The sequence below is a fragment of the Falco punctatus genome, assembly GCF_963210335.1.
Source record: "Falco punctatus genome assembly, chromosome: 4".
Taxonomy (NCBI): Eukaryota; Metazoa; Chordata; class Aves; order Falconiformes; family Falconidae; genus Falco; species Falco punctatus.
The window spans coordinates 3181664-3201934 of NC_137583.1; the positions used below are offsets into that span (position 1 = coordinate 3181664).

General features: G+C 40.3%; 1 protein-coding gene across 9 annotated transcripts in view; it reads right to left on the minus strand.

The window, feature by feature from the left end:
* Window positions 1-20271, minus strand: part of VGLL4 (vestigial like family member 4) — a 110742-nt gene that overhangs the window by 17803 nt on the left and 72668 nt on the right. For 8 of the 9 annotated variants that reach the window (XM_080386190.1, XM_080386188.1, XM_080386192.1 and 5 more), the window contains 3 exons: window positions 9301-9523; window positions 5917-6037; window positions 1523-4105 (listed from right to left, as the gene is read on the minus strand). In XM_080386190.1, the coding sequence (XP_080242316.1) occupies window positions 3837-4105; window positions 5917-6037; window positions 9301-9523 (613 nt within the window). In that variant the 3' untranslated portion in view covers window positions 1523-3836. Of the gene's footprint in view, window positions 1-198; window positions 4106-5916; window positions 6038-9300; window positions 9524-20271 lie in introns of those variants that run through there. The other variant, XR_013927926.1, reaches the window with a different exon arrangement.

Below are 20271 nucleotides of genomic sequence, written 5' to 3' on the forward strand. Positions count from 1 at the left end.
CTCAGAGATAAGCCGTTATGGTGTAGGACTTGACATGAAACGCGTACGTACAGTCCAGTTTGTCTAGGCCACGGTGCTACCCTTTCACGCAAAATTACTGCTTACTGCTAATTAGAGAAATCTTGTAACAGGGAAAAAAATTATTCTATTTTTTCCTTTTACCATGCAGAAAAATAGAACACTCTATAAGTTACTGACCTGAAAGATAGCAACGCTGCTTGTTCTGTTTCACGTGGCCCCCAAAATGTTGATGTAGGGATGACTTTTTCCTAAAAGGAAACCAGCTCCCTTCAGAAAGCAGACCGAGAGGCTTGTGAGGCTTGTTGTAGTTGGCCTCCCTCCCAAAAGCTCTTAAAGCATGTATTTAGGCTTCTTTCCATGGGTATTTAGAGAGGGATGTTTTTCAGATGTGTTAAACTAATCATTCTTGACTTGTTCGCATGGAATCTCTCACACCCCAAAAATAGCCGTTCACTTCAACAATGCGCACGCGTGTCATGGCTGCTGGGCTTCTCAAACCCTTTAGGCACTTCTAATGCGACAGGGAACTTGGTATCTCGTTATTTTTAGGGGTTCCCTCCTTAATGTTGGCGACGCCTCTGCTCCATTCAGTGCCGACATCCCGCTGAAGGCTCTTGCCTGGTTCACCTTGAAGGATTTCATGTCTCCAGTCGAATGAATGGGTGATCTGCTGCGGATCCGCTGCTCACCCGGAACACGGGGCTGCGGCTGGCTGCGTCCGAGGTACAGCTGCGCCCGCTGCTTTAGGGAATGACTTCTGTCCTCGAGGGAGAACTTGAAGAAGTTGAGTGACAAAACAAAATGGAAGAAGACTTAAGACACCGGCCTTTCGTAAGTGGTACAGAAACACTTGACTAGCTGGCGTTTCCCAAAGCACTGGGGAGCTGTGCTGGAGCAGCGGCTTCAGCCCCGGCTGGAAAGCAGCACCGGGCAAATGCCACAGGAGCCGATCCGTGGGCCTGTGGCCAGGCTGGCCCAGTGGCCAGAGGCGTCCTCCCACAGCCGGGGTGTTCCCGTCCGGCCCTGCTGTCCCTTGGCAGCTGTACAGCCGCCTGAACGTGTGGGGGAACCCAGCCCCCAAGCAGCCCCTCCAGCGGGCAGCAGTGCTGAGCGAGGCGGGGGGAGCAGGGGCCTGTCTCTGCCTCCCGCCCACAAAGCACAGAAACCAATGCCCTCTCTGCCCGTGCGCCACAGAAGAGTATGTACACACCCGTGATTTAAGAGCACTTTATTGTTCTTTAAGGCTACTTTTAAGTACAAAAAAAAAAAAAAAAAAAAAAGATGGCCTGCCAAACCTTTTTTTTTTCCAGGTGAAACAAGGCCACAAAAGAATGGTATATTACAGATTTACAAACACAGAGAGAATCTTTCAAACCGAACTGTAGATAACCTGGCTCTGTGAAGAAACTTCACCACGTCTCATGACAGTGAGTTCAGTTTAGTTTCCTTCCACCTCCCCCCAACCCTTTGGCTTTCACAACATTATTGTGTCTAATATATGTTTTACTGGACATATCACATTAAATCTTTATTGCCCTCAAATTCATTTACCTATCTCAGATAAGTAAATGTAACCTTGTAAAACAGCTATTACTGAAAATATTAGCTTTAAAAACATTATCTTATTTGTGTTTACAAAGAAATATAGGAGTCACATTTTCCACAGAGTCCATCTACAGTATTAGTATTTTACTGTTATAATGCTCAGTAGCCTGTAGCAATAACAAACTAGTGGCTATTAATGCTAATGCAGTGTTCTCATAGAATAACTGTGTTCCTGCACTTTTACTGTATTACAGACAAATCTACAACAAAAAAAGATCAACTTTTTTCTCCAAACAAAAAAAAATGAATGATTACAATAAAGGAAAGGGAAAAATTAAATAGCTACATATCATTAACAAATTAATTGTTCCTCAAAAAATACCTACAAATTTCTCTGTACATTCTTTACGCACAGCGTAACGATGGTCTTAAAGTTACCTATATAAAAAAGTGTTCTTTTAACAATCTTCCTACAGAGAGTAGGGTACTGAATGCCAAAGCAAGTAAGCGTTGACTACCCAGTAAGATGGTAGTGAAATGTGTAAAACTGGGGGCTTAGGTGTGGTGTTTTTTTTGTATTTTTAATTTTTTTAAAGAAAATTGAGCAGCCACCTTCTCAACAAGAGTAAGAGCCAATCTCCCGATCTCTTTCTACCCTGCACCTTTTCCAAATTAAATAGCTTAACTTTAAAAAAAAAAAAAAAAGAAAACCAAAAAACATAAAATAAAAGCCACAATGGACCCAATACTGTAACATAGTCCATAATACATCACGTGTAGTTCATCTTCCAACTACTTCTAACTTTCTACACTGAACCAATCATTTCAGGTAACCCAGTATAAAAAAAAGCCCTAGTTGCAACTGTACTGGGAAGATGGAATGTATGGGGGAGAGCAGTTACACTTAACAAGAAGAAGAGAAGCTCTTAGTACTAGCACAGCTGTGGTTTTATGCCTGCCTCTATTGCCTAATTTCTAGTTAGTAGCTATTAATATAGCAAATGATAATAAATGCAGTAATACCTGTATAAAGTTTTCTAATGGAGGAATGTATGCTGCAACTTGGCATAGGTTTATGAATAAGCTTAAAAAAATTAAAGATCATATTTCACAAACTGTAACAATCTGTTGTCCAGCCAAGATACGTAATGGTAGCAGTTTCTGCAGCTAGTTAAAGGTGGATTACACAGACTTAGTTTTAGGAAGCAAATTCCTGTTAAGCAGACAGTGCTGCAGACAGAAACAATTACTCAGTCATGTGCAAAGCTATAGCATCCTGTACCACGCATCATATATCTCTAAACTGCGTCGTTTGAGGCCTGTCCTGAGGCTGTCCTCTTTTGCTGGCTGCTACTAAAGTGAGTATCAAATACAAATATCATAGAGTACAACTGTACCAGCAGTAAGTATATCTAGGATTGTTACTGACAAAAATAAACTAATTCTGAAGAAAAGCTAATAAGTATTATGATTCTTACTGTCTATACATTAATAGATACCAGCTATTTTTCATAAAACATGCATCGTTAAGCACTATTGAACCCTCCAACCTCAGCTCTATTCTAACAAACTGCAGTGTTTAGGAAAAAATGCCCGTGTTCTGTAAATTATGCAGTCCAGTTGCAAGCACTAAGCACCTGAAATCTAAAGAGAGAAAGACCTATAACCTGTATGAGACTTCCCCTTCCAAAGCTGTTTTGCTTTAAGAAAAATCAAACTGATAGAAATGTCATCCTTAAACCCTTTTTTCAGCAGTTTGCCCTCAAAATATTAGCATCTTCCAGAAAGTTGCTATGCAACTTCAGTCCTCCTCCAATAGTGCAAATCATACATGACAGTTCTTTTCAAGTATATACATACAAAATTACTTCACAGAGGAAAAAAAAAAAAAAAAAAAAAAGGGCAATGTAAGCAAACCAGACAAATTCTAGTCTCAAGAAGCTAATAAAAGCAAAAAGCATTTTGGGTCAACCAACTAAGTGTAATGGCTTTTGTGGATTAGCGTGCATTATTTTTTTTTTTTTAAAGGGGCAGCAGATTTGCATCAGAGGTTTCTTTGGTAATTGAGGCAGGAAAAAAGGATGCTACATCATATGAATCTTTATGAAATAGTTCCTGCTATCATCTTTAAGGGCACCCTTTTACAAATAAAACGTGAGTACACAAAAAACATGTGTTGAAAACTAATCTCCCCTCCCCCAACACTATTTTAAGCACTGTTCAAAGCTCAGTCAAACCATGCAAATTCACAAACGTTAACGGTCCTCTCTTCATGAGACTACAGAGGGCGAGTGATTATGATTGACCATATGAGAGGAAGGGGAAGACTGGCCCCGCCGTGAAGCAGACTCAGGACTGCTGGAGACTCCGTCCTTCGCAGCTTTAATCTGAAGCCATGTATCCCCAAGTGCTTTGGCAAAGTGGTCATCGACTGATCCTGTGATGGACACAGAGTTTGCCACTGGCTCAGGCTCCTTGTAATTCTTGCCAAGGCTTCGGCGGAAGTGCTCTTCCACCACTGGGTCACAGGCAGTGGTAGCTAGAGGGGGAAAGGAGGCAGAAGACACGTTACTTCAGTGCAGAACCCTGGCACCACGTGCTGGATTCAGAGCCCGTACTTTCTCCCCTCTTCCTATCATCTCAGCATAATGCAAAACTTCTTTACATCATTACAGAACTGTTAGCAAAGGGGGTGGGGAAGAAGATGGAAGGAGTTAAAATTTTTAAAAAAGCAATAAATGGAGTGAAATATTTTTGCATTTCTGTGACCAGCAACAGGTAAGCATTCTAGGTGTAATTCTAGTCCCCCTCAGGCTACTAACAACTACAGCTCTGGTTCTGTGGAAACCCTCTCCCAAAACAATCACATAGAACTTATATTTAGGCCTAAACGGAATTAAAGATAGAAACAGCTCTTTAAAATCAGCTCCCAAGCCTGCTGATACCAGTCAGACATGAGGAGAGTTCATTCTAAATTACAGCATGCCAGAAGCTGATTTCAGGGTTTCATCTGACTTCACATACTTGTGCTGGGAGCCAAGCAGAAAACCAAATTAATCACTACCTCTGCGTCAGGTACTGCAAGCATTAAAATGCTGTGATACAAAGAACCTTAGGAGACAGGTTTTGCACAAGAATAATGAATCCCTCAGCCTAAATATGAGAGAGTTGCAGTTTTACAATTGAGAAATGACATCTGTGTCTAAATTAGATTTTCACATTTCAAAAACAAAACTGTCAGGATCCATGCCAATGTCCTTCATGCTACAGGACGGCTTGACTGATCTAAAATAAATGTGACTGTCACACAAAAAGACCTGTTCAAGTGATAAATATTTTCTGAAAACGTTTACCACGTTTCCAAAGTCCATGTAAATACAGCTGGGGTCTCAAGGAACCAGCTCTCATTAGACAAGTAACAGTTTTCTAGAAAACTTCTAACATCTTAGATCCCTAACTATTGATTTTTCAAAGAGTGTAACAGATCATCCAGGCTCTTGCTTCAGCTTCTAATTTTAATTTTCAACAATACGCTTGGGGGTGGTGTTTTTAATAAGAATAAAAACAACCACACACACACACACCCTCCTATGGACTTGCAGGTTCCTACCTACATCATACTGGTATTGTTACATTGACACATTCTGGTCGATGAAGCCTCGCTGCCATGCGTGTTAAAGCTATACATCAGTAGGTATATGACATGAAATGAAAGGGCTGTGTTTGCCCCTGGTCACAGTGAGAGAAAGCGGCAAGAAACATCCCAAGGCTTCCCAGAAAGTACTGCATGAAAAGACTTCATAAGAAGTACTAACTGCACAGAAGGCAGAAAGCTAAAGCTCCCTGCTTGCGTTGCTATAGCAACCGCCCTCCAAAGCTTTTTATGTTATCCACGCAGGGAAAGGTGGAGGGTATGTGCTCTGGAACAGTATTTGTATCTGCAGGAAAAGATTTTTGTGACTGAAGCTGAATCATAAAAGTCTAGTGACTCCTGAAAGACTAGGGAAACTACAGCTCCTAAAATAAGAGCATGGCTGGATCTGCCGGCTGCTGGCTGTCAGACTGAAATAAACATAATGACTTATTTGTCTGTGTGGGGTGTTTGGTTTTTTTAAAGCAGCTTTTCAAAACAAGAAAAAAGAACACCTCTCTCCCATATTTTGAATTGGTACTTTCTACTGTGGCATAGGGTTGATGGCTGGAAAGCCTGCAGAGGGGATCTGTGCTAGCACGCCTCTGGGCAGACAGGATACAAAGAGGTGTCTATTGTTTCACCTCTTTTATCCCTGTGAGATGATTTTTGTTCTCAAATTCTGATCGGGCAGGCAGGAGTGCAGACATGTAACTTACTGCTAGAGGGTCTTCTGTAGGCAGGCATTGCTGAACCGCAGCCACTGTGTGCAATGGGGCAGTGAGAGAGGTTACAGTTCCGGTTGTTCGCAGAAGCACAGGTGATTACGGATGGACGGTTCTAAGACGGAAGAAACACGAAATCTGTCACTCCCCAAGGCAGCTGGCCAAAGCCACATTAGCAGCCGTTTGCTGCATAATCACTTGAGATGTACACACACTGAACCAAATCCCAGCAGTGAAATAACCCATAAACTATTCAATTCAATATAGCATATTAAACCCCAAAATATTCAGCTATTACTTCTTCATCTGATTAAAGAAAAACACATTGCATTTCCATAATGGTTCTTAGTTATTTAAGTGGCAAGCAGCCATATAGTATGGGCAGTATAAAACAAATCATTAGAAGCATTAAAGCGATTTTACAGTGACTGTTTCAACTTCACAGACATTACATATGCAGAACTAAATGTCAACACATTAAATACTTGTTTCATTCTACAGCCATATAGCCTTGTGATTCCAGGACTCAGAAGGGCTTTACAAATTTTACAGGTATTTTTCACCCGAGTATTAATCAAGTTTTAATGTCATCATTTTTCATTCAGAAGTTGTTTTCCCAGCCTGACTCTGTATTCCGTACTTCACCCACAAACCAATAAGCCCATAAGATGTAAAATATGAAGAGCTCCTGAGCGAGTTTTGATTGCAAGTACATTCCTGTTGGAATTCATCTGCCTTTCTAGCACTACTTAATAGACATCATCCTTTGTCATTCTCAACACATGCAAATTCCCCCAAAACATCTATTCACATAATCTTAATTCCACAATGTATAAGTTGTACAAAGCGTAAATGTAAAATACTCTTTTTATAGTTGTTTACTATGTAAATGTTACATTTAAACAAGGCCTTAGGATAAGAAATGTCCCAGTTTCTCCAGATGGCTGAAGGCACACAACGCAACTATTGGGAGTATTTTTGCCTTGCATCTTTGGTATGTTTTGTGATGCCAGGAGTCCACTTTGGTATACTCAATGCAAATTAATTGTTAAGTGTCCAAAAGATTAACAGAATTGATGTAACTAACACAGTTTTAACTTCTTGGCCATTTTACAAATCTGTGAAGCAAACCCACAAAAATCACTACTTTACCTCTACCGCCATACAAAGTCAGTGAAGAAGGTAAGAGTTTTCATAGTTAGTGGTACTTCAGTCTACACAGAGCAAGACCAAAATAAGTGAGATGAGCTTTCAAGAGGAGATTTAACACTGTCTAGGCACAATGAGAATGATGCTCTTTACATCTTACTGCACCAACAGCAAAGTAAAAAAAGTTAATAAAAAAAAATAATTATTTGTTTTTTCCTGTAAGCAATTCACATGTGGAAGTATTTCTTTTCTTCTTTACAGGGGTCAAGATTTTGTACATCTATGAAGCGGTTTTTGAGAAGTGTATATATGCTTATCTCTTCTGAAGAGTATTTTAGACATGCAAGAGGTGGGAAGTAGAGAGAGAGAGGGGCAATAAAAAAGCTTGTCTCCAGAACGCACATACCAACACCCCAAAGGATCTGAGAGGCAGGATAAGGCATCTTAACAGAATCCCCTGGTACGGTTCTGTGTGTACAGGTGCACTGAGCAGACTACACATATTTATATGAAAATACTGAGATAAGCTGAGAATTTAGTAACAGCGACTAGAGCAGCTGAACAACCCTATGCTGCCTAAAGTAAGAAGGTATTTTTTCCTACCTCTTTATTGGAAACTGCATAAGATGAAACCTCATTCAACATGCTAAGGTGAAAAAAAACCTCAAAACACAACCTGACAAATCATTAACTAGGGTTTCTTATTTTCAGTACACTTTTGTAAGATTTCTACTCTCTGCTCTTAGCAAGGTCTTACCTCAACATCCTATTTTCCTAAGAAAATAGATTGTAATCTAGTTCAAAACATCAAAGATAATAAATAAGAGAGAGATGAATCTGGTAATGGGCAACAGGAATCAGCCCAAGTCAAACATGCCAAAAGAGAAGAGTGTCAGAGATGTTAGCTGCTAGGCTGAGACGCAGCGGCAGTACTATCAAAGGGCACCAGTGTCGTCAGTGGAAGCCTGTCCCTTCCTCCTCTGTCATCACCAAACGCTGAGAGCAAAGAAGAGCCGTTCTGCACAGAACAATAACTCTGCAATCTGTCTGCCAAATGATGCAAGATAGCAGCAGCACTAGTGTACAGCTAGGCATTTTGGCAGAGCAAAATGTAAAAGACTAGTGTACACAGCCAACCACTGTGGAAACTAGTATATGGCTCCAGTGAAAGGAAGCATTCATAAACTGCATATGGAAAAATCCCAACCTCTGAAAGCTCATCCACTTGAACTGTTTACCCTTTACAGGTCATGACAGTAGGGGAAGAAGGAAGGAAGGAAGAAAGGTAGGAAGGAAGGAAGGAAGGAAGGAAGAAAGGTAGGAAGGAAGGAAGGAAGAAGAGCTTGGGTGCATGGGCCAGCTTAATTTTTCAACACTGCAGCTCATCACAACTCAATGATCTTCCTTTCTCTCTCCATTTGTGAGAGGGATAAAAGAGAGTCCGACATACAATAAAACTGTTACTGTATAACCTGCATAGAGATGGCTCATCTTCAGCAGTTCTGAAGGAAAACAAATACAATGTACAAGATGGCGAGCCAACACCCAAGCAACCAGCCGAAACCAAACTAAACGAACCACTCCCAACATACAGAAATAAAGAATAAAATAATCAAAAATCATTACTCTGCTTTAGGAAAAGTCATTATGAAACAGTGATACAACATGGCTCTGACCACATAATAACTGCTTTTGGCTGGCTAAAACAACTTCAGGTCATTCCAGCTTGTTCACCTGGACAACTCCGTGCAAAATTCTCCTTTACACTCTTTATGCCTTGCATCTCTTCTTCAGCGCTCCTGGCAGGAGAGTGCAGGCACGGAGGGGAGGGAGGTAGCACTGACCGCCAGGAACAGCACAGATGAATACCCTCTTTACCTGCGAACTGCATCAGTCATTGCCTAGCAGCTCCCGGAGCTTCGCTCAACCACAGACTCTGCATTCCCAATTAAAACACATGCATTCACAGGCTTAGCAAAGCATCAGAAAAATCAGGCAGGACAAGAAATCTGTGACGGACACATTTAAACATCAGCAATTTATTTACATTAAACACAATGAGCTGCGACATTCATTGTGCATTTTTAAAATACATTTTGCTGAAGAATAGCATCGCCTACCTATTGTAATTCACAATACATTCTGCTTACATCTGGGAAGTCCTCACTGTGCCTACAGCAAGGATTCCTACAACCACCCAGAGTTTCTTGTCAGCCTAGAAGCCAGTACCTGCTGCCGTTCCACAGAAGTCAGTGTAGGTGTGATGCCAACTGTTCGGGTTGCATCCATGCTGTTTTTGGTCAGTGCTAGAGGTTGATCCATGGTCAAGCTTGGGATTGAGGCATACATGTGATTGGCATGAAGGCTCATTGTTGGGGCAGCAGCCCTCTCTATTGGGCTGCGACTCCTCTCTCTGTGCTCCTTCCGATAATCTCCATTGGCAGTCTTGTTTCTAATACATGAAAGAAAAAAGGCCAAAGGACTTACTATTGTTACAAGCTATAACGAGATATGCAACATTAAATCCCTTTAGGAAACACGTGCCAATGCATTTTGCTGGGTTTGTGAGGAGTCTAAAATCCCTCAGTGAGGTATTACTCCTGGTCTCTCCAGCCACCACCCTGCAAAGACACACCAATCATTGACATTTGCAAGCTCTGGCAACCAACATTTTTCTTCAGCCTAGAATTTCTTCAGATACTGATCTAAATGCACCAAGTAACAACTTTGTTAAGATCAGACACCTCGTTTAACATACTATTAATCCCACTCTGTCTCCTAACACTGCAATATTCTTTGAGCATTGCTGCAGCCCAATAGAAGTTTATTTTACTCAAAAGACATGGTTGATTTCAGCAAAATGCAATGAGTCAAGGAAGGAAGCAAAATCTTCAGAGCAGAAAATGAAGGAAAAGCAAAATACACTGCACTTAACTCAGAATCATTTAATTACAACTCTTCTTTAAAAAGGGTAATTTCAAACTACTACTGAACAGTAAATCTAAGATGTACTCACATAATTAACCTATCACTCACTGCAATTAAAATAATACCTATTTTGTACTTCTGTATGAGACAGGGGTATTTCATTTCCATACAGCTATATAATTGTCATTAAAGGCAAACCAGTGCATCAAAGGAAAGGTACTTCACTCATATTGGTGAAGGCAGTTGTTCATAACCACTTCCCTAGGTAAGTGTGAGAACACACCAGTATTGTAAGAGTTAACACGCTGGAACACCTAGTGCCTTAGTGTGAAAGAGCAAACCCAGTCTACCTTTCAAGTACAAAAGCACTGGAGGAGAAAGCTGGTTCTATGGAAAATACATTCTGTATTCAGAAGATTCTTGAAGTAATAATGAAATGTCCTATTGTATCTGCATGTAAGCGGGTAAAATCCAAGGCATTTTGTTCCCCACTTTTTTTAAGTGTATCATAGGAAATTAATATTAAGGAGTAATCTTTACAAATGCCGTAATGAGTATTACACAGAGACAGTAAAGGAATAGAAAAATGTTTTCTGTAGTACTAGAAATTAAGATGTATGAAGAGTATTCAATATTGAAGTTGCAACTCCAAGAAGCTACAGTCCATTTCAGCATCTGAGAAACTCGCCTGCAAAGGAAGGCTAACAGCTGAGGGGAAAAAAAAAGCCCTGCCAACAGAGGGAAATAAGGCGCCCCAAAGCTTATCAAAATGCTACAGAAAAAACCTTGTAGGTTTATAGAAATTAAATCTTTATTTAGATTTATCAATGGTTACTTGTTGTTTTATGTTAGTTAAAAACAGACAGTAAGATTCCTCTGCCTTGGGGTTGCTTTCTCGGTATCACATAAAATCAGACCACTGGTGCTCACATCCATCCCTCAGTACCACAGCACTGCCTCCCAGCACGGCAGGTCCCCCCCTGCCGCTGCCAGCCCGCCTTGGAGAACACTGCGGCCGTGCTCTGCCGCCATCCCACCCCGGCAGGCAGGGTGCTCACAGTTCTGCATGGTGTTTGTTTAAGTACCTTTTGAGACCATGTAAACTTTTAGCCTCAACAGCATCCTATGGCAACAGGTTCCACAGTTTACATACTTTGTTAATTTTAACCTAAAATCTAGTGTGGTCTGCTATCACCCTAGATCTAGTATTAGGTGAGAGACAAAGCCATCACTCCCTGCTTATCTTCATGTCACTCCCGAGTTCATCTCTCTATTCAACAGCCTTTTTTACCCAGGGTACTACTTTCTTCAAACAAACACCGTTCCCGTACCTTTGCCAACCTTGTGCCCGCCCCCCCCCCCCCCCCCCCCCCCCACGCAAGAACTAAAAAAGCTATAAACTTTCTTGAGATGAGGGAACCTATCTCTGCTGCATTCAGGAACAGGACCTTTGCTGATCTAATCACAATTCTTTCATGCTATTCTTCAGCTTGCTCAAGAGCCACTTGGTCATATAGAAATCTGCTATTGCTGCCCAAATCAAAAACTCATTTATCACAGCAAAATTAGGGTTAATATCGTACCAGGCAACCAGTGACTTGAGAACCTCAGGACACAGTTTATTCTCTATGCCAAATTCCCTTGACATGCTTAGGAGGGAACAGCCGACAGAGTAACAGTATCATTTTTAACTGTTTGGACACACCACCACCACCACCCCCCGCCCCCATCGCTTCTCCCTTTTTAACTAATTGCAAATTAGTAGTTGCAGATCAGCAGCATCTACCATAAAAATCTAACCTTTAAGGTTTCACAGCTGGTGCTCAAGATGTTCTCTGGAAATCATGTCTTTCTTCTGTCCTTCCTTACAGGCCAGATTTAGACACAATAAAGCAGCACACAAACCAGGAAATACATTCTCACAGCGCTGCATTTCAATCTTTTGCCAGCTTTGGTACCATTTCAATTCACAAGACTACTTCGCAGGATCAGCGTTCAGAAGAAAGAAGTTTAGAATTGCAGTGCTGTGAGCTAATGACTGATGCAAATGTGTGACTTAATGGCTGCACAACAGACTATATTTAAAGTACAGTAGCCTCATCTTGAATTACAGTCCTGAAACAGCTACTGAACATAACAAAATAACCCTTCACCACTCCTTCGGAAGCAAGCATGGAACTTCATAAATAGTATGCCTTTGCAGACTGTTTCTGTACCTGGACACCAGCCATTAGATAGCCTGGGAAATAACAACATGAAAAGACATCACTAAAATCATTGTTCCAGGGATAAAGGCAATGCTGTGTAGAGATGGCTCATTCTTCTTGCTGTAATGCAGGATCTTTGGCGGCTGCAAGCCAAAATCTTACTGTTCAATTAAATATTATCTGGTCTACTACAATTTAAATAACCAGTTGGAGGCTGCAAAACCACATACAGTTCCAGTAGGTTCCTATTTTTCACTGCCTCAAAGAAAAAAAAAATAATCCCTGTTCAGAATGGTTATATTCTGTTTTAATAAGCACAGGCTGACTTTCAAAGTAAAACCTTTTGTTTCGTCCACCAAAAATACTTGTAAAATGGAACAAAAAACGTAGCTACACCAGTTTTTTGGGTTTTTGTTCTTAGAACTCAGATTTCAACAACTTAGTGCTGCATTTACTGGGGGGGGGGGGGGCGGGGGGGGGGCCTGTCAAGTGATCCGTGATGAAAGAAATTTTCCATTTTTACAACAGCACCTATTTCACTTCTCATCCTCACTCTAGACAAAAAGTCACAGCCCTAAATGTAAATGAACTGGTAGTTTTGGTGCCAAAAAAACCCAACCAAAAAACATCCCAAACAACCCAACAAAACTTTTATGCAAATATTCTTGGAAGAGGGGATCAAGAAACTGGGAAATGGGGTCCGTCAGATGCCGGGAAGACAGCGTCTTAGACCTTGCCTAAAGATAACCTAAAATTATTGATTTATTTCAGTAATCTCAGAAGGCCACACCCTAGCCCTTTCTGAAGGCAAGTAATTCTCTCTTCCTAAATTAGAACAACTCCTCTGCCAGGCAGGAAACTGTTTATACTCTACTCCTCAGCAATCCTCTCCTCAGTTCATGTACCTTCAACGACAGGGTCTTGGCAAAACAATGAAAATACCTGAAGCTTCTACTTCCATATCAGAGATTATTTTTTCTGAGCCCAGCTGAAAATTTTACAGCACTGTGTAGAACAGTAACGCGATAGCTCTGCCCTTGTGAAAATATACCAGCACTTCAGAGTCGCTCCTACTAAATATAAATAGCAAATCCTACACATATCCAACTCCACTTGTAAAACAACTGTACATCAAATTATTTATACAGTCCTCATAAATTTGACATTATTAAATAATTTTAGTTCGAAATGTAATTTTACAAAATAATTTTCTATTAGCAACCAGAAGCTTGTTACAATTTTTTTTAGTATTATTGAGGGAAGTCACTCTTGTTTTGGTATTAGGTGCTTTGTCAGAAGGAGCAATCAAAATTGCATGTGTTTGAAGATAATTATATTTCACGAAAGTCAATTACTTTAAAGATTCCACATGCATTGAGCAAGCAGAGAGATGCATCCCTTAGTTCAAACATAAGCACAGAAAATTACAAGGAAGGATTTCTGACCATGTTTGAAAAATAACTTCAAAATATACGCTACAAATAAATCCAGCCATCCAAATGGCTTTACCATCCCTCAATTCCACTTTGTCTTAAAAATCGGCATATGCAACTTAACTCTGGACTTCATCTTCAGTGGTGAAAATGTCAGTGCAACTCCACTGGCTTAAAAAACAGTTAGTAATTAATATCGGTGAGCACCTAAGCAAGCATCAGGCAGGGAGATGCCATTACATCAGCCATACCCATCACCCTTACTTCCCTCTAACAGAGGTATTCAAGCTACTTGTGGGTTTATTTTAGCAAAATTATACATGATTCCAACCTTCAATTCATTTCTCTAACACTTGAAAAACAGACGTTGTTTTCCGTGTTTCTCCCCAATGAATCATAACTGAGGCTCCAGCACTTACCAAGCATCATGTGCTCAGATGGATGTCATACCAAAACCACACACATCCTGACTGCTAGCTGAAAGTCTGCTTCAGTTTGGTTCTAAATAATGTCTGTTAATTGAAAGCAATGTTTCAGTTCTCCTTGGGAAACAATTCAAAAGGTAGCTCAAATGCGCTGTCCTTAATTTTTTTTTGTTTCTGTTTTTGTTGTTGTTGTACAACCTTTAAATGCGGCTGTTCTGTTCACTGGCACAGCGTGGTGGTAATTCACACTCATCCTACAGGAACAAACTAACTCTGCCAGCTGCTTAAGGAAAAGGAAAAAAAAAAGAGGCCCACTGAAGGGGACAGTTTTGCTTGCACTCAATTCCAGCCTGCAGATCCTTAAGGAACAGATGCCAAAAGTATTACTGTACCTCTAAGTGAAGAAATCACAGACGTTTCACACTCCCTTTGGCAGAAATAAAGCTTTATCTTGAGATGGTTCTACTGTAGGAGTGTGTTTCACTTGCAGAAAGAACAAGTATCCACTTACAGTGCTTTTTAATTATCATGCAAGATGTTTTCTTTAGACAAGCACAATGCAAAGAGTAAACTTTCATTTGTGTAACCTAGTTCAAATATGATTTAAGTATTTTCAGCATCTTTATAATATTTGCTTTCTAACATCTTTTACTGTATTTGTTCACAAACTTTAAGTCTGAAAGAAGACAAATGCTTTTGTTAAAGACTACTGAAGGATTTATAATCCACTGATATAAACTATCTTCTCCACATGATGGGGATCATTTCCTGCGAAAGTATCTACTTGCATAACATTAGTTCTGTTAGTGTGAGGTGGGAAAACAAGAATATAAGGTGACATTTCAAAATACGACAATATATATCCAGAGGGTAAGATCCTAAGTGTTCTTTCTTCAGAATTTTTTAAGCAATCCAAATCCACTAAAAAAAACCCCAAGCAAAACCTTAAAGTATTAGCAGTTTGCTCTTTGAGTGTCAGCCAATTATCTGAAGTATTTGTAACATGAAAAAATACTCCAAACAACCCGATGCACTCTTCAAACCGCATCTACTTTGAATGGCTGCCACCTAAATACATAACCCTTTTCCATCCCATTTTATTAACTTTATGTTTCCCAGTTACTTGGAGCAGGCTTTTCCTTTTATGGCTTAGTACTCTGTCCCAAAAAACTTTTAAGTAGGCAACCTGCAAGAGTTTATTTTTTTTGCAAGAATCTCTTCTACACAGAACCTGGATTTCAGATACGGTTTTCAGACCAATGCACAGCTAAAACTGACAACTGACATTCCATTAGCACCTTTCTGGAGGCAGCACCTCAGCAGCTATGCCTCCTGCTATGGTTCTGGAGGAGTCCGGAACAGCAGTTTGCCAGCCAGCTGGCCAAAAAGTAGTTCTTTAACTGAGGTCTGTAGCTGGCAAATCCTCCACTTCTTCCCCCATTCAAGTGTGGTTAACAAGGGAAGAAGCAGGTGGCTAAGTCTTCACTTTCTGCCTCAGGCTAGAAACAACTCAGCAAAGGCACCCAGGACTTTAAGCACTGCCTCAAAGGTTCTCCAGCCACCAATAATTAATTAAACTTGACCTTCCCAGAAAAGAGATTTTGTTCTTTTTAATTTTTCAATTTGAACATCAGGCCCAGTTTGGAGAATTAAGTACCATTATTTACGCAGGTTCTTTCAGAGTCAGAAGTACGCAAGCACTGACCATACCTATTTTTCCCTGCTCTCTCCACTCCTCTAATCAGAATTCTGCAGTTCCTTCCCTTAAAAAAAATTCAGTTCATGAATTTGGTTTTTTTTTCCAGCTTACTACTACGCCCAATGGAAAGACCCTTGAGATGGGAAGTCAAAATAAAACCACTGAAAATATAACTAACAAGAAATAGGATACACTAACAAGAAACAGGATAATCTTACATATGAACAAAAAATAGGTCAGACCTTCTATATTTATCCTCACCAAAACAAGATTTTCAGAGATAAAATCTTGGACCAGATAGTTACTTGCAAACGTAATCAACCAGGAGAACAGATTCCACAGTAAAAGAAATAAATTACTAATAAGCTGTGAAACACATAAAGGAGTGCCCCATTACTGCCTGCTTGCCTGCACCAAGCAAAAATACTCAGATACAGAAGAGCTTCCCTTCCTGAGGGCTTAATATTCACAAGTATGAAAGAATGCAAAAGAACCGCATGATGTAAGACCTTAGTCAAAAGCCAAACCCACAAAACTGAAATCTAAATCTAATGTACAGTAAAATCAATTAACACGATCTCAGATCCTACTTATTTTTCTCACAGGACTTTTTTTTTTTTTTTTTTAATGTTTGGCCATCTTTGCTCCAGCATTCATAGCATTGTTTTAAAAGGCAGCACTGGTTGCTTTTATAACAGCAATCACTCGTTCCATCCCTAAGTAAATCTCAGGGATTTATATCAGTGAAAAACTATGTCACTGCTGGAACACATGCATACATATACAATCCAGGAATGATGGCAAAGTTACCTTACTGCAATAGGTACAGGCTGCTGGTTACCTGTAAAAATCAAAACCTGTACTTCAACTTCAAAAAAAGACTAGGAAGAAAAAAAAAATTTACCCCAGAACTCACCCAATAATTGCTCTGCTCTGCACTTGTACCGCCTGCCCACTCAGCTCCAAACCTCCTACATTTAGGTTCTCATGTTGTGTGGTACACCTGATAGTTCATTTTACAGTACCATAATTTCTGGAAGAGGTTTTATGTGAGGCCATACTTGAGATGAAAACAATGAAATCTTAACATATAATAAATATCTGGAAAAATTCTGAAATGATAAGTGATCTCATTCATTCTGCTGAGATAGCTGTAAATATTAATTAGCCTGTTTGGAAAATTAAATAAACTTTTTTTAAAAAATCACTAACAGCTCAAAAAGTGGAGCTAGAATAATAGAAGGTTCCAGCATTTCAGTACCACCACAGTAACAAGTGTCTAGGTGTAACTGAATATCGCAGTAATTACAAAAAGTTTCCTAAAAAATGCACCATGATTTCTGGAGCATAAACATAAACCCATTTCGTCTCTTCAAAGTTTAGCTCAACTCAATCTAGGTGGAAACCAACAAGCGACCGCAACTCCCATCAGCTTTAACTTAAATTTTCAAGGATTGAGGACAAAAAATATTCAGCCACCTGCCAATCTCATCAGCCAAAGAGGAGAAACTTTCAGGTCCTATGGCCTACAATGCAACATCACTGCCATCCCTGTTCTAACTACTGTCTAACAGCCTGTCCGGGGAACAGCACATTTCTTGGAAAGGACACAGAAGTAACCAAACATTTAAGATTTATCTGATTCAGCCATCTCCCCCTAACCCTTCTCTTCAAAGAATGCCAGTAACCCTGGTTGCCTTTGGAAAAACCTGCACAACACACTAGAAAAATGTGTTAAGTGAAGAATTGTTTCTGCCAACTGTGAAGACCAAAAGACAGAAGATGCGAACGGCTCAATCTCAAAAAGGCTCTGCAGGGTATGCGGTCTGTCTTTAGAAGAGACTGCTACTACAGAGGGCACTTTTCTTGGAAGATAGTTTCACTAAAACGGCAGAACTCAGACACATCAATGCACACCAGAAACTCAAACCTATCATTGTTAATCAGGCCCCAGAACTAAGGGTTCACTTCTAGCTCAAAAGTACACTATATAGATGGCAACACAGAATCTGTGTGCTTGAAGGCACAATAATCTTACTCTGAGAAAGTCAAACGAAACTGGTGAAACAGAGTGAAGCCTGTCAGTGTTCACATCTGCAGAGCAAGTCAGGCTACTGCATATATTGGGGTGAACAGAACATGATCTAGAAAGGTAAGTCACCGCTGGAATGGAAACTAAAAGTAACGGTGCAGGAGTCTGAACTGTTTCAAGTCTGTAAAGCACTCTGAATTGCTTACAGGGGGAAAACATCCAGAAAAGAGAATGATAAAAAAATGAGGTTAAAGGGACACTCCAAACTTTCCTTAAATTTTCTAACAAGCAAGATGGAAAACCAGACAGTACAAGGAAAGAGCAAAGAGGCTTCCATGAAAACAGCCAGAAGGTCAGAGGGGTTACTGGAAAGATTCAGAGGCAGCTATAACATGATTAATTTGTACTCAATTGCAATGCCCACACAAACACCTCTGGCAGACGTTTCCTCTTACATTCCACCAAGTCATGTGATGGGTCACGTGCAGCTTTTATTGTTCAGCCATATTAACATCTTTTTGAAGTCAAACTTGGCACATGCAACAAACGTTTTATACTGAGTCACTGGAAAATACTGTAAAAACTATTTATGATCACACAGAGAAAACTATGGGCCAATGTCAGAAAAAAGCTTGCACGTAAAATACACACAGCAGCGGGTCATGTCCTAGTGCAAGAAGATTAGCCACATACATGTGTGCTCGATACTGCCAGGGTACATCAGTCTGTTCTGCAGGCTCTGGGAAAACTTGGTGGTGTTGAAACTCAATGGTGAAACTGTGCAAGAACTGTCAGAGGAAATAAAAAATGGCAGTTACATTTTCTTAATGAGTGTTTTCTGGGTTGCTCCTTACAATATTTTCTGCTTTTTCATTTGGAAAAAATACTTTCATTCATCTCTCCATGCATGTCACAGAACTCTTTCTGTAAAAGCGTGTACCAGCTTAAGTCAATCTTTGAACCCCACATTCTCAAAAGTTTATGGGATTTTATTTAGTTCAACCACCTAAAGGCCTGCATCAGGTAGAAGCTTATGGTTGAGGAGCAGACTGATAATTTTCTTCAGATAGATGACGTGGGAAGCAAAAGATATCAACAGCATAAGAATGGCAAGTTTATTTAGTAAGAGCTTCAACAACACAAGCCAGCCTCTGAAAATAAGGTCACCAGTGCCAGAATTAACTGTGTTAATTTGTCAGGAGATGGGATTATAGAGCTTTATTTTCCAACTTCAATGGTTCTTATGAGAACAAGGGGAAAAGGGCCTGGATCATTAAAGCTTAGAAATTATGGTCTCCATCTATCAGATACACAATGTAACGTTAGCTGACGTGAAGCAGGAAAAGCTGAGAAATATATTAATTCACTTTCAGACAGCAATTTCAATAAAATCTCAGAAAAACACACCAGGCTTTAGGCCTTTAGACTGAGAATGGTGTTTGTTGGTTTTAAGACATGACATTTTTTCATGGGCTGTTTTATAAAAGGAATAAACATTTCATTAGAAGTTTATTGAAGCTGTTTGTAATTGCTAATAAAATCTGAACTACTGAAACCTCTAGAAGCTCTATAAATACAACAACAGCTTCCTTACATTTTGCACAACTATTCGTACCAATATAGTAGAATAATTCCTTTGAAAAGCTGATAAGCAAACAGACCGCAGCAGCAGTATGTTTGAAAGGGTACTTGTACAGCTAAGGCGCCCAAGTCCACCGTCACATTCTGCAGTCAGCAGTATTCTCTCACAGCAACTTTTGGCTTAAAGGGAGACTTTACATTGAAACACAAATCACAAGAAAAAATGTTTTGAGGTTTTTACTTTACCCCCCCTTTTAAAGTACTGATTTATGAATACTGAAAGTTACCGTTAAAAATGGGACAAAAAGGCTCACAAAGCATTGTTCCTTATCATCCAGATAGCAAGAAGTCAGCCGCGCCCACGCAGCAAAAACATGTATGCTGCACACAGCTCTGACAAGGACTTGAAATTGAAAGACAGGACTTTGACAGGAACGCAGGAATCGACCTCAGCTTGACTGTAACACGGGACTCCTCCATTATTTACAGTAACCGTACATCTGCACCGTATTAAAGACTACATGAAGCAGTAATTAGTGTGCTGAGACTTCTCCCCAGATGTTTTGGAAAGTCTTCCTCATGGCTTACCAAAGGCATCCCACCCCTCATTTTCCTCCTGACCAGGTACTGGGGCCTGCGCAGCAGGGCGAGGGGGATCCAGCTCCCGGGCCTGTGGGCACAGCGCCCCAGCACACCCCCTCCGCTTCCCACCCGCGCCTTCCACCGTATTTTAGGAACAATATTCGCATTGTGAATGAGAAATCCTGGAGAACTGCTGAGCCGCAGAGTTTGTTTACAGTGTTAAGGGAGTTATGCAAGAAATTTAAAGGACGACTCGATTCCAATCAAGCAATATGGACGTGGGTATCAAATTTAGGCAACATCACGGCAACTA